At 42.4% G+C, this 19,826-nt stretch overlaps 1 protein-coding gene across 2 annotated transcripts in view; it reads left to right on the top strand.

The window, feature by feature from the left end:
• The window catches only part of rbfox1 (RNA binding fox-1 homolog 1), a 402,884-nt gene that overhangs the window by 153,727 nt on the left and 229,331 nt on the right, over positions 1-19,826 (top strand). For both annotated transcript variants that reach the window (XM_029123363.2, XM_029123366.2), the window contains exon 3: positions 18,266-18,307. In XM_029123363.2, the coding sequence (XP_028979196.1) occupies positions 18,266-18,307 (42 nt within the window). The remainder of the gene's footprint in view (positions 1-18,265; positions 18,308-19,826) is intronic.

Raw genomic sequence — 19,826 nt, 5'->3', positions numbered from 1 at the left:
AGACAGACAGAACAACAGACACACACACTCTCTGACAGACAGACAGAACAACAGACACACACACTCTCTGACAGACAGACAGAAAAACAGACACACACAAACACACTCTCTCTGACAGACAGACAGAACAACAGACACACAAAAACACACTCTCTGACAGACAGAAAGAACAACACATACACCCACAAACACACACACAGACAGAAAAATACACAGACAGACACATGCTCTGGCAGACAGACCAAAATACAGACAAACACCTACACACACTGAAAGACAGTAAGAACAAAAGACAAATGCACAAACACACACACACGTACACAGGCAAACAACCTCCAGTCAGCTTATTTTCTCATTTATTTGTGCAAACAGCTTTTTAATTAGTTCTAAATAACTTAGTAGAAAGCCATTGACTGGAGTTTGAAACAATGACTACCTGGTAATGTTGCATCATTCAGGACCACGATCAGAGAGGATTACTGTTTACCTGGTAATGTTGTATCATTCAGGACCAGGATCAGAGAGGAATAATGACTACCTGGTAATGTTGTATCATTCAGGACCACGATCAGAGAGGATTACTGTTTACCTGGTAATGTTGTATCATTCAGGACCAGGATCAGAGAGGAATAATGACTACCTGGTAATGTTGTATCATTCGGGACCAGGATCAGAAAGGAATAATGACTACCTGGTAATGTTGCATCATTCAGGACCAGGATCAGAAAGGAATAATGACTTCCTGGTAATGTTGTATCATTAGGGACCAGGGTCAGAGAAGAATACTGACTACCTGGTAATGTTGCATCATTAGTGACCAGGGTCAGAAAGGAATAATGACTACCTGGTAATGTTGCATCATTAGTGACCAGGGTCAGAAAGGAATTAATGACTACCTGGTAATGTTGCATCATTAGTGACCAGGGTCAGAGAGGAATAATGACTACCAGGTAATGTTGCATCAAATGCTTACTACTTGTACTACTTTAACTTTCAGAAAGGATGAGTGGGTGAAAAATGAAAACACATTCAGTCTAGGTTAGCCTACTGAATTCCAAAAAACATTGTCTTAAACACAGTCTTTGTGCTTTATGATAAAAAATTACATTATTTGTACCTTGTGTTGTGTTAGAAAATGCTGGCATACATGTCATTATCAGAGACCGTTAAACCATTTTCCCTGGTAACATTTAGCATGTCTAAGTTTCCTTTGTCATAGAAAACACAGTTTAGTAATATAATGCAGAAAAATCTTTGTCAGAGCAATTAGCTCTAAAGCTGGAAATGAATACATCATTTGAGGTACAATGTGTTTTGGGGGCTACTACTGTTTAAAGGAGACATTGGTAAGTTCTTCACTCAGCGTCTGCAACAGCAAGAGCCGAGATAATGTATTTACACCTCCACATTACCTCAGCAGCCACCTGGATAACCACCATCTAGATTCAATGGTTTGAATTATTCATGGTTTATTGTTTTTATAGCACACGGCATTGTGTGGGTGCTACAAAATAGCAGATCAAACAAACACTACACCAAAAGAAATCACTCGATCAGGAAGGCTAGACGGGAATCCTTGACTGTCTCCGTGCTTTTACCACAATGGAGCTGGCATGCCACCATAAGGATACACGAGAGCATGGTGACGCAAGACAGCCATATTGATTTACCAACTCCCCAGACCGGGACGCTGTTGACCAATTGAAACACCCGTCATGGACCAACCCCCCAGACCCGGACGCTGTTGACCAATTGAAACACCCCTCATGGACCAACCCCCCAGACCCGGACGCTGTTGACCAATTGAAACACCCCTCATGGACCAACCCCCAAGAACCGGACGCTGTTGACCAATTGCACCACCCGTCATGGACCAACCCCCCCAGACCCGGACACTGTTGACCAATTGCACCACCCGTCGTGGACCATCCCCCCAAGACCCGGACACTGTTGACCAATTGCACCACCCGTCGTGGACCATCCCCCCAGACCCGGACACTGTTGACCAATTGCACCACCCGTCGTGGACCATCCCCCCAGACCCGGACACTGTTGACCAATTGCTCCACCCCTCATGGACCAACCCCCCAGACCCGGACGCTGTTGACCAATTGAAACACCCCTCATGGACCAACCCCCAAGAACCGGACGCTGTTGACCAATTGCACCACCCGTCATGGACCAACCCCCCCAGACCCGGACACTGTTGACCAATTGCACCACCCGTCGTGGACCATCCCCCCAAGACCCGGACACTGTTGACCAATTGCACCACCCGTCGTGGACCATCCCCCCAGACCCGGACACTGTTGACCAATTGCTCCACCCGTCGTGGACCTTCCCCCCAGACCCGGACACTGTTGACCAATTGCTCCACCCGTCGTGGACCTTCCCCCCAGACCCGGACACTGTTGACCAATTGCTCCACCCGTCGTGGACCTTCCCCCAGACCCGGACACTGTTGACCAATTGCACCACCCGTCGTGGACCATCCCCCCAGACCCGGACACTGTTGACCAATTGCTCCACCCGTCGTGGACCATCCCCCCAGACCTGGACTTGAATAATTGTGCCATTCCATCCTGAGTTTCATCAATCAGCATCAAAACTTAATAATGCTGTGGTCTTTGTGTGTGGGGGCCTTCATTGCTTTCACTTTAAGTGATTGGCAGCTCATTTACCCCTAAATTTAGTGTCATGAAGCACTTTTTTTCAAAGTGTTTTAATGTGAAGTGTCGGAACCCTGCTGCCAGTAGGAGGGCTGGTCAGATTCCTCTGGCTCTATCTTTCACTCTCTTTTCTTTTCTGTCTTTCCCTTGTTCTTTGTCTCTCCTCTCCCTTTTTGATGGTCTCTCCTTCTTTCCTTCTCTCTTTCGCTTCCTCTGTTCTCCCTCTGTCTCTCCCCCTCTCTCTCTCTCTCTCTCTCTCTCTCTCTCCCCCTCTCTCAAACACACACACACACACACTCATCAGGTATGGCGGGATATATTGACTGTGTGCCGTCCTCATCAGAAGATTGTCCAGTCAGACCACTTGCATTAATGGTGAAATAAATTGAAAAATGTAATCAATAACTGGAGTGAATGTTCAGCTGTAATGACATCAGAGAGGGCTAATCCAATAATAGACAGCCTGATGTATTCTCTATTGGTATTTCTCCGCTCCGCCTGTCAGTATAAAATATACTCTCTCTCTCTCTCTCTCTCTCTCTCACTCTTCTAATGGGAGCAAGGGAAGAGAGGGTTAGGAAGGATGGAAAGTTGGAGAAGAAAGGGCTAAGGTGCAGAGACGAGAAAGGGGATGGAAAGAGAGGAAATGAAAGGGGGAGGAGAGCGAGTGAAGGAGCGTTTAACACGGTTCCTACAGAAGATGTTCTCTGCTGGTGTCTTCTGCATGTTAACTGTATTCAGAATTCAGATAGTTCTCACATACTAGAATTTAATTTAATATTTTCTATGTTATCGGATCACCTCGTGCTTGATTTGGGTTTACATGCTGCATCGAGGCAGACGTTTGGCTCTACAAACAGTGCTATGTGCCAAAAACTGCTGACAACAAAAATATATATTGAGTAGTGTTGTAGTGTTTCTTAATTTACATTACCTCAGGTGTTTCTTTGCCATTCATGTTGTTTGTTTTTTGCCATTCATCTTGTTTATTCATAACTGCAGTTAATGGATTTGTACACTTGGCATTTATCGTGCAGTTATTAAAAGGCAACCATTGTTTTTCTATTTAATGATGTCAGCGTGTGTTGAATATCATTAAGCAGGTCTCAGCTCAAAATCAGAATTGCCTGCTGAAAGTATCATCCAATGTTGATGTAAAGGCTACCCACTCATCTCTCTCTGCCTCTCTCTTTATATTTCTCTTTTTCTCTCCTGTGTTTTTCCTCTCTCACTCCTTTCCCTCTATCCCTCCCTCTCTTCTTTGTCTCCCTCTCTCTCTTCTCTGTCCATCTCACTCTTCTCTATCCCTCCCTCTCTTCTTTGTCTCCCTCTCTCTCTTCTCTGTCCATCTCCCTGTCTTTTCTGTCCGTCTCTCTCTTCCTCTCCCTGTCTTTCTGTCCATCTCTATCTTCTCCACCCTTCTCTTCTCTGTCCATCTCACTCTTCTCTGTCCATCTCACTCTTCTCTGTCCATCTCACTCTTCTCTGTCCATCTCTTCTGTTCGTCTCTCTATAACTGGAGTGAAGGTGTGTCTTTAACAACGCTACCAGAGGCTAGGGAAATTCCTGCTTGGTCAGCTCTTTCTCTCCTCCTCTCCCTCTCTCTCTCCCTCTCTCTCTCCCTCCCTCTCCCTCTCCCTGTACTCCCTCACACGATGGGTTTCAAAGTAGTGCATACATTAACTGTATTTGATACACGTTTCTATTATATTCTTTGCTTTGCCGTCTTTATGCATCATCGTTGTAGAGCATTTATACTGAAGCAGTGAGCATTATCTTTATAAAGCACAGTGAGACTGTTGTACAGTGAGGCTGGTACACATTGAGGCTGATGTACAGTGAGCCTGGTGCATGGTCAGGCTGGTACGGTGTGATGCTGGTGTGTGGTGAGGCAAGGACGGTGTGAGGTTGGTACAGTGTAAGAATGGTATTAGGCTGGAATGTGGTGAGGCTGGTGCGTGGTGAGGCTGGTACGGTGTGAGGCTGGTACGTGGTGATGTTGGTGCAAGTGAGGCTGGTACGGTGTGAGGCTGGTATGTGGTGAAGATGGTATGGTGTGAGGCTGGTACGGTGTGAGGCTGGTACGGTGTGAGGCTGGTATGTGGTGAAGATGGTATGGTGTGAGGCTGGTACGGTGTGAGGCTGGTACGTGGTGATGTTGGTGCAAGTGAGGCTGGTAAAGTGTAAGAATGGTATTAGGCTGGTATGTTGTGAGGCTGGTACGTGGTGAGGCTTGTACGGTGTGAAGCTGGTGTGTGGTGAGGAGGGTATGTGGTGAAGATGGTATGTGGTGAAGATGGTGTGTGGTGAGTCTGGTGCATTGTGAAGCTGGTACCTGGTGAGTGGTGATACTGGTCCTTGTTCTAAACAGAACGATAAATAGTTTGGCTCCTCACTTGAACTTGATTAAAGAAGTAATAAATTATTTGTAAAGGACTGAATGGTTTAAAAGCCTTGCTTCACATTTACAATTAGTAAAATAACTGGTGATGAATTTTATCCTGTTCTTTGCCAAACTCACACAAATATTTACCAGACCACATTCCACGGCACTCAAGCTTTGTGTGGATGAATGTGTTTACTACTCTATTATTCATTGCCCTCTTTATACTTTATTTTATGCAGGCAAATATAGACGAAAGAAGCTCCAAGGCTGTCAACTCAAGAGCCTATTAGATGCTGCTTGTAGTTGGAAGATCCAGCAGCTTTCCCTTGTGTGCCGTTGCGTCTGACCGCAGGCTGGTCAAAGCTGTCACCCCAGGCCTCCTCACGTTGCCATCCTCACGTTGCCATCCTCAGTCGAGAAGGCCCATTCAGCAAGGCGGAGTCTGAAAGCTGTAGGATCATTCTAACGCCTGTTTTATAATATCCACTAGTCACAGTCAACCACAGTAATGGTTTCTGTAATTAAACTTTACAAAATGTTACAAACTTCACCACTATTTTCTTGAGTTGATTGTGTGAATACCTTCAAATGTGTTTAGTTTGGCTGGTATAAACCATAGGTTGCACTCATTCTCTATAATGTCAGCAGCCTAGGTTGAATTTTCAGTTGTCTTCCAAAAGGTTTGGCATTGGCTAGAGGCTGTTGTCTCCATTGTTTTCATTGGCTAGAGGCTGTTGTCTCCATTGTTTTCATTGGCTAGAGGCTGTTGTATACATTGTTTTCATTGGCTAGAGGCTGTTGTCTCCATTGTTTTCATTTGCTAGAGGCTGTTGTATACATTGTCCTCATTGGCTAGAGGCTGTTGTCTCCATTGTTTTCATTGGCTAGAGGCTGTTGTCTCCATTGTTTTCATTGGCTAGAGGCTGTTGTCTCCATTGTTTTCATTGGCTAGAGGCTGTTGTCTCCATTGTTTTCATTGGCTAGAGGCTGTTGTCTCCATTGTTTTCATTGGCTAGAGGCTGTTGTATACATTGTCCTCATTGGCTAGAGGCTGTTGTATACATTGTCTTCACTGGCTAGAGGCTGTATGGAAGAATGTTTTGCTCAATTATCTCCGTTGTCATTTTCAACTTCCGGTAGAAATTCACTGCCAAAAGTTAGGAGTCACTTAGAAATGTCCTCATTTTCAAGTAAAGCAAAAAAAAATATCCATTAAAATAACATCAGAAATACAGTGTAGAAATTGTTAATGTTGTTAATGAATATTATAGCAGGAAAAGGAAGATTTTTTATGGAATATCTAAATAGGCGTACAGAGGCCCATTTTCCGCAACCATCACTCCTGTGTTCCAATGGCACTTTGTGTTTGCTAATCCAGGTTAGTAATTTTAAAAGGCTAATTGATCATTAGAAAGCCCCTTTTGCAATTATGTTAGCACAGCTGAAAACTGTTGTGCTGATTGAAAAAGCAATAAAATGGGCCTTCTGTAGACTAGTTGACTATCTGGAGCAAAAGCAATTGTGGTCAAAGAACAAAGGACTTTCATCTGAAACTCATCCTTTTATTCTTGTTCTGAGAAACAAAGGTTATTCCATGTGAGAAATTACAAGGCTTTAATTGGTGCAAATGGAGGATTCTTTGAAAAGGAAAGGAATGTTTTAAGGACAAAGAAACATTTTAAGGACAATTATTATTTTAATAAGAAAATCATTATTCCTAACCTTGTCAGTGATTATATACCCTATTCATTTTGCAATATATTTACTATTCAACTCAATTAATGTATGTTTTCATTAAATGTCTTGTTTTTCAGTCTGCTTCTATTTGCTTATTTTCTGTTCTCACGCAAAAAATTGTCAGTTGTGGTTCTTGCAACTTTCATCATGTACTCACAATGGATGTCATTACGTGCCCCTGCAAGCATGTCGAATATGTGTGAATCTCTCTACCAATTGCAGGCATGTCTATGGAGTGGAATTCTATAGAAAGTGTATCGAAGGTGCGGGAATCTCAGTCTCTCTTTCAAGCTTGTTGAAGTGGTGGGAAGATCTGCTTCTTTCAAGCATGTTGAAGGTGTGGGAATCTCAACCTCTTTCAAGCATGTTGAAGGTGTGGGAATCTCAACCTCTTTCAACTGTGTCGAAGGTGTGGGAATCTCAACCTCTTTCAACTGTGTCGAAGGTGTGGGAATCTCAACCTCTCATTCAAGCATGTTAAAACCTGTTCGCTGAAAACTTACCGCCGCCATTACACCAATCTTTTATGCGACGAAGTGTTGAAAATATTATGTTTTTGTTATAGGTATATTATATATGTACAGAAAGCTTAGAATCTCATTCATCTAACTGCAGTATGAAATTTAAAGTAGCTATTACGCCGACTAACTCCTATGCAAGTGTTTGAGTATAGTCGACATCCACAAAAAAGGCACCAGGGTTGCTAGTTTCACGTCTGATGGTACATTTTGTACTTACAATGAGCCGTCTCCTTCTGATTTCTTATCTTGATGGTCCCAAAGACATAGCAAAGCATTGTTTTGTTTGATAAAATTCGTTTTTATAATCGAAAACGATTCATGTTCTTCACAGCGAAATCCAACTCGATCAACTCGGCGCAAAACTATTCATAATATTCAAAACCCTTACTAGGTTTTAAGACACCATAACTTGTATTTCTGAAAAGAAGACAGTCTCTAGCATTTAACCAGACATAATGTATCCTTCTACGTGGCCTCTATGTATTGCATGACGTCAACAAAGACATGCAGTCTGGCACCGATTACACACAGGCTTTTGTGTTTTGTAACATGTATCTTTCTCAAATGACGACCAATGGATTTGAAACTCGCTAGGTTGACAGCACATGAGCGACACTTTACGGCAATTGTTGAACGATCACCATCAGACACACACACACACAAGACACACCAACAGTGCGCACCACCCCCACAAATCTTCAACCAAACTTGACTATTGCGCAAGACGCATAGCTCTCGCTGCTCACAAACTATACTTGGCATTTAAAGTTTAATTGGCTATTCCTAAGTGGAAAAGCAACATAGGAGACCAATTTGGACTAGATATTTGGAAGAAATCATGGACTGTGAGTCAAGCAACTTGGTGAGTACAATAAGATAGATTACCCAATATATACAATTTATTAGCATTAACATATTAGGCTATGTTATGTTAGGCTATGTCATATAGTTTCTGAGCGTCTTACTGCCAATTGGGTCACGTCATTATAGTAGATTTCAGTTCATAATGTCCTTATATGTAACCAATTGTCTATGTGATTTGTCTATGCCATTTTGTGGCTGTTTCTTATGACCTATTCATCCCCATATTTCTCCCTAAATACCCAACAGTGATTCAGGAGGTCCCTCTGGCACTTGACCCCAACCCACTGTGATGCCATTATCTGGCTGGCCATTTCAGAGCATTCCCATAAATGGATAAGTCTCCCCATTCTTTCTCCTATTCCCTTTTACTCTTTTCCTTTCTACTCCTGCCAACTGTTTGCTTACTATCTATGTGTGTAAGGAGGCATAGATACCAGATATGATCTACATCATATGTGGTGATCTAACATATGATGCAAACACCACATATGATGTTAGATCACCACATATGATGTTAGATCACCACATATGATGTTAGATCACCACATATGATATTAGATCACCACATATGATATTAGATCACCACATATGATATTAGATCACCACATATGATATTAGATCACCACATATGATGCAAACACCACATATGATGCAAACACCACATATGATGCAAACACCACATATGATGTTAGATCACCACATATGATGTTAGATCACCACATATGATATTAGATCACCACATATGATGCAAACACCACATATGATGCAAACACCACATATGATGCAAACACCACATATGATATTAGATCACCACATATGATGCAAAAACCACACGTTAGATTATTGGATCCGCCTGCTCGTCGCGCCTCCTGTTAGTACCTTTATGAAGGGAAGCTCATTTTCCATATTAGATCACCACATATGATGTTAGATCACCACATATGATGTTAGATCACCACATATGATGTTAGATCACCACATATGATATTAGATCACCACATATGATATTAGATCACCACATATGATATTAGATCACCACATATGATATTAGATCACCACATATGATATTAGATCACCACATATGATGCAAACACCACATATGATGCAAACACCACATATGATGCAAACACCACATATGATGCAAACACCACATATGATGTTAGATCACCACATATGATGTTAGATCACCACATATGATATTAGATCACCACATATGATGCAAACACCACATATGATGCAAACACCACATATGATGCAAACACCACATATGATATTAGATCACCACATATGATGCAAAAACCACACGTTAGATTATTGGATCCGCCTGCTCGTCGCGCCTCCTGTTAGTACCTTTATGAAGGGAAGCTCATTTTCCATTCCTGGGAGTGTGAAACCCTTATTTTAATCACTTTTGCACTGTTGTATGTTCTGTGTAGGTATGAACTTGAAAATTCATAATGTGTCCAAAGTGTCCAATTTGGCCCAAAGTGGCCAATCTGTAAAGGACACTTTGGCCTTGCTTTACACATGAGTAAGTAGATCACTGAATTTTATATCAAATGGCCATGAAACTTTACCCAGATCCTGCTGACATCTAGTGGATCAGTTCCTAGTGGAAAGTTCCTCCAGGTTCATAATCCATGATTGGCCTTCCTCACTGCAATTCAAACATGATGAGTTATTTTACAATAAACGCATGTTTTTGGTTTGTTTTATCTTCTGCCAAATCTATGGTGTTGTACTTTCTGGCATTAATTTATAATTCCTACAAAATACAGAGTGTCCCCTTTCAAATGGTCAAGTCAAGTGTTGAAGGTTTGAGTGTGCATATCTCATGAACCGAATGTCGTAGTCATGCAGCCAAGTTCCATACATGACCCTTCTCATGTTGCCCAATAAGTATCTGGGGTCTTTCACATTCGTCCATTGGATTTTCCTTCATTTTGAATTTGGTGAAAATTTTTTAACAGCATCTCCTCCTAGACCGCTGAATGGATTTGCATGCCGTTTGGTGTGAATGACCTTTGAACCATTACCTTTAAATGTTATATAAGGAAAGTCGATATCTCAAATAGTATGGCTGAAATCAGCTAATGAAATTGAGCTGGGCGGGTCTATGACTTTAGACGTCCATTAAACCCAAAAAGAACACCAAACAGCTACGAAACGAAACACTCATAAATGTGTCTGATAGGAACGGACAGGATAACTCCCATACAGAAATACCGCTTGGGGGCGCTATAAACATAACTGATGTTTCTCACAATTTTGTTGTTGATAAAAACACACTTAAATGACATTTCCTCTGAAACAGCTGAATGGATTTGGATGACAATTGGTGTAAAGGACAACTGGACCATTGTCTTTAAAAGTTATTTTGTTGTAAATGTTTCTGGTATATTTTCAAAATATGCATCCGTGTGTGCTATTTTGGGTATTATAGATCACAACCCGATGAGACTCTTCAGTCTGCCAGTTGACCCTGTGGTGTAGTGGGAACATCCTGGTCCTTCAGTATTGTGACCCCAGTAAGATTCCCTTCTCAGACAATCCAAATTCTGTATCTCAAATGCTTTTCAACCTTCACACAACAATACATATCTGAAATACCATGATTTTCATTTATTTGTGAGAATTTGTACTACGTGACATTTTTATGCTGTTATTGTATTCCAAAGAAAGGAACCAGCCATGGAGTGATTGGAGTCATTTATTTCTTTATAAGTAGGATGTTTAGCTATTAGCTAGCCATCTATAATAGTCTTTGTACAACAGTACACTTTAGTTGCATTACAAACGTTTTGTTGCCCACTTTAGCTCAGCAAAATTGTAATGGCTGGGGTAAAATTTACATTTGGAGAGGTTAGAGAGCTGTGGGGACAACCAGTAGCCCCTGTGGTCTAGTGGGAACGTCCCTTTTCAATATTCTGACCGTGGTTCAATTCCCCTTTGAGATGTTCCAAATATTGCGTTTCAGAAATGTATATCCACTCGGTACTTTTCACCCTTCACACAACAATATATATCCCCTCTGTAATACCATGATTCTCATATGTTTAGGATATTTTTTTTCACGTGACCCTTATATACTGTTATTGTTTTCCAAAGAAGTGATTGGAGTCATTGTTTTCGTTATTATTAGGATGTATAGCTATTAGCTATATAGAATTTGTGCAAGACTACTCTTTATTTACTCGTTATTTCAGCAAAAATGTAATGGCTGAGGTAAAAGTTGCATTCTGCTGTTTAAATAGTGTAATGATTAAAGACAGTCTGCCTTATAGAAAACCAGGGATTGAAACCTACCAGCGACAACAATATTCATCCCTCCTAATCGGCTGAACTAGGATTGCCTGGTTCCTTTTCTGGTTTCAAGGTCTTTTTTTTTTGTTTTGATTTCCTCTCCTTCGATTGGACATCCTGACTACTAGCGGCATTGGGCATTTTTAAATAGCAACACGTTTCTCTAGTGAGAGCATGCAGTGAGATGCTTCCTGGGCCCCGCTTGGCCCCCTGAAACGCTGTTCGCAGCTTTAATTTCTAACTAATCTTGTTTGTCTTCCCTCTGAACTACCATTTAACGTTTTCTTTTTACAGTAGGCAGGTTTTCTAAGTTTAGGACAAGGTAGCATTATTGTTTTGGTTCATTAGTTGATTTTCCTGTCCAGTAGGTTTAGGGCAGATGATGCAATCTTTTCCAGGGTCCTTGCCAATGTATTGATATAAATGCTGAAAAGGCCGGGGCACAAGCTGCATCCCTGTCTAACCCCACAGCTCTGAAGGAGGAAATATGTGTGTTTGATGCCAATTTTAACTTCACATTTATTGCTTGTGTACCTTGATTTCATGACAAATGTTTTCACTCTGGCAATGTTTTCCATTAATTTGTACTGGAGACCTTCATGCCCAATTGAAATCAAAGCATGTTTTGAACTCAACAAAGCATGTGAAGACCTTGCATTTAGTTTTTTTTTTAATTTTTTTTTTTGTCCGTGAAGGTGTGCAGGGTTTATACATGGTCTGTCTCATGAGACTTTGAAGGGTGTGCAGGGTTTATACATGGCCTGTCTCATGAGACTTTGAAGGGTGTGCAGGGTTTATACATGGCCTGTCTCATGGGATTTTGAAGGTGTGCAGGATTTATACATGGCCTGTCTCATGGGATTTTGAAGGTGTGCAGGGTTTATACATTGCCTGTCTCATGAGACTTTGAAGGGTGTGCAGGGTTTATACATGGCCTGTCTCATGGGATTTTGAAGGTGTGCAGGGTTTATACATGGCCTGTCTCATGGGACTTTGAAGGTGTGCAGGGTTTATACATGGCCTGTCTCATGGGACTTTGAAGGTGTGCAGGGTTTATACATGGCCTGTCTCATGGGATTTTGAAGGTGTGCAGGGTTTATACATGGCCTGTCTCATGGGATTTTGAAGGTGTGCAGGGTTTATACATGGCCTGTCTCATGGGATTTTGAAGGTGTGCAGGGTTTATGCATGGCCTGTCTCATGAGACTTTGAAGGGTGTGCAGGGTATATACATGGCCTGTCTCATGAGATTTTGAAGGTGTGCAGGGTTTATACATGGCCTGTCTCATGGGATTTTGAAGGTGTGCAGGGTTTATACATGGCCTGTCTGTATAAAATCTGTCTTACTATAAACCCGGTATTTTGAAGGTGTGCAATTTTAAGGAGTTTGAAAATGACTTCTATATGGTCTGAATAATGTTAACTATTAATTTGTTTTCTTTGGATAATGTTGAGTAGTTTGATAATGAAAGATCTGTGGTCTGTTGATAATTTTTAAGAGTTCAAAAATGACTAATCTATGGTCTTTGTAATTCCTCATTTTGATTTGTATGCCATCAACACCCATTTATTTTTCATCTGTGGGGTTTCTATTTTGCCTCATTCCATCTGTATTTATTCCCGTCCTTTCTTTCTCTTTCCCGGTTTGAGACCCCCCCCCCCCAACCCCCAGAATTTTGCCAATGTGCCGACAGTTGTCGGAACTGTGTCAAGTTTCTGTGCAGTATATCGCTAAAAGGCCAGAATCCTACATCTCAAACATGTCGGTGTAAATTCAAATGCTATGGGAATGATTATGCAAAACAGATAATTCTATTTGGCATTCTTATTCTCTCTCTTGTTATGTAAACAAGCATTGCAATTTTTGGATGTCTTTGACTCTGTTGTTGAATGATCTGTGGCTTGGAGCTCCATGTGGCACACTGGCCAAGCATCGCCCCGGTTTGGAAAATGACCAGGTATTTCCTTGTCTCATCCCACTCCAGTGAGCTGCCCCTGCAAGCTTTCTGAGGGGTTCAGTCAAGTAAGTGTCACTTGGATCTGATCTGGCTGTTTTCCTTGTTGTAAACGCTGGGTGGACAAAAGAGTGACTGGACGTCTGTGCCTAGGAAGAAGACATTCCCCAGCTCAGCCCATTGGGAGTTGCTGTGATGTGACAGTTCCTCATCACAAAATTGCGGAAGGGAGAAAAAGCAGAGGGGAAATTGAGGGGGAAAAAACATATGAAAAAATAGGTATTATAAAAAATAGTATCTGGAAAGATGTAAGACAGATATTTACTCTAACACATGAAGATAGCAAGTGGCTGATGCTCTATTGCCAACTAAAATGTCATTAAGGCCAATATAGTGAAGCACGAATCTTATTGCTCACGGTTGCTGCCTGCTACCAAATATACATGGGGTTCCCTTTCCCTCCTGTTACGTCATCTCCAGCACATTTTCAAAAACTAAACTTGGTATTCTTTCTGTTAAAAGACAATACAGACATTCATATACCAATGTGCTCTGTATCTGTGTGCGTGTGTGGGAAACGATGGATGTGCCCGACTGGCGTACCGCGGTTTACATGAAGACAGACCACCAACGCGTCCTTCTCTGCTCGTCCAACACATGTCGATGACACCGTTCTTTCCAGCTCACGGATGGCCAACCGGTCGTGCCATGCACGTTGATTTCAGCATGTTACATTTGACAAATGGGTTCTGCTCTTGTGACGATCTTGTGTGTCAGGTTCAGTGTTAGTGCAGGTCATTAAGACACTGCTGATATACCAGAGACCAATGAACGCCTGTTGTGGTCAAAAATATGTTTTAGAATGGCCAGCACCTTTGAGGGGCTTCACACATTTTCATTTTGTTAACATGATAGTAAGTTTTGCTTCATTGGTTGTCCCCTCCTGATGATCCTGCTGGTGTCATGTCTAACCAGGTCATCAGGACAGCCAATCGTGATAAAAAAGAAAACTACTTCAAAACAGAGATGACCTCAATCGCGCTACCCATGCCTGGATACCATAATTGGAACCAGGTACCTAGTTTCTCAAGCCTTCTCTATGGATGTTAATGAAAATGTCCTCCAGGCACCCAGTGGTGAAAACCATCAAATCAAAACAGTTTTCTCTTTCCCTCTTCATCTCTCTCTCGTCCCTTCATCTACTCCTCCTTCTCCCTCGTCTCTTCTGTCTCTCCTATGCTTCCTCGTCTTTCTCCCTCCTCACCTCTCTCCTCCTTCTACTCCTCCTTCTCCCTCTTCACATCTCCCTACTCTGTCTCATCGTCTTTCTCCCTCCTCACCTCTCTCCTCCTACTCCTCCTACTCTGCTTTCTTTCTCTTCTCTATCTCTCCTCTTATTCCGTCTCCTTCTTCACCTCTGTCCTCTGTCTGCTCCTCCTCATCCATTGTCACCTACTACTCCTCATGCTCCTCTCTTCACTGGGGTTGGTATTACCAGCCTGCTGGCCTCAGTGTTTCAATTCATATAGCACTCACACAGACGCACGCACGCACACACACACACACACACACAGACACATAGACACTCACACAGACGCACGCACACACACACACAGATGCACGCACACTCACAGACACAGACACACAGACGCACGCGCACACACACACAGACACAGACACATAGACACTCACACAGACGCACGCACGCACACACACAGACACAGACACACAGACGCACGTGCACACACACACAGACGCACGCGCACACACACAGACGCACGCACACAGACACATAGACACTCACACAGACGCACACACACACAGACGCACGCACACACACAGACACAGACACACAGACGCACGCATACATACACAGACGCACGCACACACACAGACACAGACACACAGACGCACACTCACACAGACGCACAAACACACAGACACACACACACACAGACGCATAGACACACACACTCACACAGACGCACGCACACACACACAGACACATCGATACACACACACAGACGCACAAACACACAGATGCACACACACACAGACGCACACAGACACACACACACATATATGCACCCACATAGACACACAGACACACACAGACGCGCACACACACACACACAAGCACATAGACACACACACACACACACACATAGACGCACACACACACAGACGCACACATAGACACACACACATAGACACCCACACACACCAATAGGCATAGGAGTGATGTAGCTGAGAACAGCAAAGCGCATGAGGAACAACAACGCTTAGTCATGAAATGTTAACACCCTGTGCCCCAAATTAGACCCTTATTCCCTATAAAGTGCACTACTTTTGACCAGAGTCCCATGAGACCTTGGGGTACTAAAGTTGTGTAGTAAAAAGGCTTTTTGGGGAGTGTTGCAAGTAAAAAAGAAAAAAAGCCAGAGGCAGAAAGCGTCCTGAATAGCACCCTATTCTGTGGTAGTGCTCTTATTGTTCATAGCCCGTAAAGGACTGAAGTAGCTCTCAATTTAGGGTTTATAGTACCATTTGGGACAACTGGAGTTGTATGAGTGTACTGTGTTCCAAGACAGGGAGGAAGTGTCACCTAATGGTATTAAACTGGAGAGAGAGATGGTTTGTGGGAAAGTGTGGCGTCACACTGAAAAATACCACCACCATAGCTAGATTACTTGGAGGATATCCATCATTTGTGTGTGTGTGTGTGTGTGTGTTTGTGTGTTTGTGAGTTTGTGTCTGTAGTGAACTGTTGTGTTTTGGGACAGGCAACACAAAGCATCACTAGATCATCATTAAATGTCTATATTCTGATGTTGTAACACAGTTACAGTACCGTTACTGTATTTTGTAACGTAATTACTGAGGGTTTTTGTTTCTCTTCATGCACTATTTATGCTAATTTAATAAAAGTGTCAAAGTTCATCAAGGTGTGGAGTCTGGAAACGGTCCCCAGCCATACCATTATATATATAGAACACACCCTGAGGGGCATTAACCAATCATCATTCAGTACCCAAACTACCTAGGTTATAAAACCAACTGAGGCTTATTCTGTACATTATAAACAAGGTGGTTTGAATCCTGAATGATCGGCCGAGAGATTTAGGATATGAGACTGTACACCGATCAGCCATAACATTATGACCACTGACAGGTGAAGTGAATAACACTGATACAACGATCAGCCATAACATTATGACCACTGACAGGTGAAGTGAATAACAAAAGTGAATAACAAAAGAATCAGGAGAAATGGGCAAGAGTAAGGATCTGAGTGATTTTGACAAGGGCCACACTGTGTTGGCTAGACGACTGGGTCAGAGCATCTCCAAAACTGCAGCCCTTGTGGGGTGTTCCCGGTCTGCAGTGGTCAGTACCTACCAAAAGTGGTCCAAGGAAGGAAAAGAGGTGAACCGGGAACACAGGGTCATGGGCGGCCATGACTCATTGATGCATGTGGGAAGTGAAGGCTGGCCCGTGTGGTCCAATCCAACAGACGAGCTACTGTAGCTCAAATTGCTGAAAAAGTTAATACTGATACTGATAAAAAGGTGTCAGAACACAGTGCATCACAGTTTGTTGTGTGTGGGGCTGTGTAGCCGCAGACCAGTCAGGGTGCCCATGCTGACCCCTGTCCACTGCCAAAAGCACCTACAATGGGCACGTGAGCTTCAGAACTGGACCATGGAGTGATAGAAGAAGGTGGCCTGGTCTGATGAAACACGTTTCCTTTTACATCACGTGGATGGTCGGGTGCGTGTGTGTCGCTTACCTGGAGAACACATGGTACCAGGATGCACTATGGGAAGGAGACAAGCCGGCAGAGGCAGTGTGATGCTTTGGGCAATGTTTTGCTGGGAAACCTTGGGTCCTGCCATTCATGTGGATGTTACTTTGACACGTACCAGCTACCTAAGCATTGTTGCAGACTATGTGCACCCTTTCATAGCAACGGTATTCCCTGATAACATTGGTCTCTTTTAGCAGGATAATGCACCCTGCAACAAAGCAAAAATGGTTCAGGAATAGTTTGAGAAGACAGCAACAAATTTAAGGTCTTGACTTGGCCTCCAAATTCCCCAGATCTCAGTCCAATTGAGCATCTGTGGGGTGTTCTGGACAAACAAGTCCGATCCATGGAGGCCCAACCTGGCAACTTACAGGACTTAAAGGATCTGCTGCAATGTCTTGGTGCAAGATACCACAGCACACCTTCAGAGGTCTAGTAGAGTTCATGCCTCGACGGTTTAGGGCTGTTTTGGCGGCAAAAGAAGGACCTACTGTACACAATATTAGGCAGGTGGTCATAATGTTATGGCTGATGGGTGTGTATAATGTGTGTGACATCACATACATATATACTGCTTTTATTATGTTAGTAACCAGTTCATAACAGCAGCAAGATGTCTCCAGTGATTGTGCCTAAGAACAGCACATGCTAATATCTTACAGGCAATATACAACGGCCCCTACCGGAGGAGCTTTCCATGTTTTCATTGGGATTTACATTGTGGGTTGTGATGAGACCGTTGAATTCGGCTCTGACTGCTCTGTTGAAGTTGTGTTTCTTCTGACTGCTCTGTTGAAGTTGTGTTTCTTCTGACTGCTCTGTTGAAGTTGTGTTTCTTCTGACTGCTCTGTTGAAGTTGTGCTTCTTCTGACTGCTCTGTTGAAGTTGTGTTTCTTCTGACTGCTCTGTTGAAGTTGTGTTTCTTCTGACTGCTCTGTTGAAGTTGTGTTTCTTCTGACTGCTCTGTTGAAGTTGTATTTCTTCTGACTTCCCCATTGATGTTGTCTTTCTTTTTTCAACAGATTCCAGTTCAACCAATGATCTGTGGGAAGGAGCAACTAAGGGTATGTTCCTATCCTGGTGATTTGTGTGTGTGTGTGCGTGTGTGAACGTGTGCGTGTGCATGTACCTTATTTGGCTGAAGTAGACCTTTTCTCTAGTCATGAATGTTTTAGTTGCGTCGGGAGACGCAGGGCTGACAGAAATGAATGGATAAAGTTGTATTTTACAAAAATAGATAGCCTCTCCTCAACTCTGAAGATAGACCCACATACACACACTCCCAAACATACACGCAAACACATGCATACACAAACACACATGCACACACAATCACTTGGCTAGAGTAACTGTACTGTGAACAGAAAGAGAGCTGACTTCTTTTGATTTTATTTTCACCCCAGAGTTCATTTTAAAGAGTAAAACTGAGATCTGTTATTTTAATGAAGCCCAAGGCATGGCTCATTTAAACCATATTAAATGTACACAAATCTGCAATAAAAAGGTATACCTATTGAATTATGTTGGCTGGGGCAACTGTTTTCAACAAGTTGCGTTTTGCACTTCAAAGAGTGATGTGTTTAGGATTGCTGTTGCATCATCATTGTCTTATGGGGGCCCAGCAAGGATGTGTCAGATTTTTCTTCAATGTACAGGAGCCTATGAGCACTCTATCTACAGTACACACATGCTGCTATTTTTCCATTGAAATGTAGAGAACCGTACATGAAAACTACAAAACAAATAGAACCAAGAACCATACTACCAGCTCTTTTTATTTTGGGGATTCACAGACGCTGCGTATCAATAATACCTTTACGATTCACCAAAACTTCATTGTTTTCAATTCAGAATCGCTTCTGGGTTTTTGATTGTTTCATGCGTTTTCATTACTCAACAAATTAACTCAGTACATTTAAAATCAATTTCTTATGGGGTAAAACTTATAATTTTTGTAACAACAACACAGACAACTGTACTTGCGACATACATTTACACATTACGCAATCCACCCTCAAGTTTTTATACATTCCTGCCAAACTAACAGTTCCATACACTTTCAGTACACTGTTGCTCAACAAGTTGGCGTTAAGAGGAGTTTATTCGTTTACTTAACATTTATGCATTCCTTAAAATTCCCTGAGGAATAGACGGCACCAGATAATCATAAAACACTTCCTCAGACTAGTACATGAAATGAGCAGCCTACCACTTCGGTAATTTTGCAGGTGTTATGTAATTCTACAGACAAAGCGAACAACAACAGAGGGAACCAAATCCTTTGGGAATGATTTAGACCCTGTCACAATGCTCCACAGTGGCTCTGTGTTGGTTTAGCGTCTGGACATTAGTTCATTTTGTCACGCATTTAGATCACGCTAACTTTGAATATTTCTCTAGACACCATTGTGTTGTACTGACTAACGTTTCTTATTAAGTCTACCACCACCACACAGCATCTATGAAATATATGACTTTTGCCACAGGCTGTTTTAACAGCCTATTAGCCAGTAGTACGCTTACTAGTATCTACTAACTTAGTACTTGGAATAGTCATAAGAATTTAACAATTTCTAGTGAGAC

The sequence above is a fragment of the Esox lucius genome, chromosome 11 (genome assembly GCF_011004845.1).
Source record: "Esox lucius isolate fEsoLuc1 chromosome 11, fEsoLuc1.pri, whole genome shotgun sequence".
NCBI lineage: Eukaryota > Metazoa > Chordata > Actinopteri > Esociformes > Esocidae > Esox > Esox lucius.
This window is presented reverse-complemented; position numbering and strand designations above follow the sequence as displayed.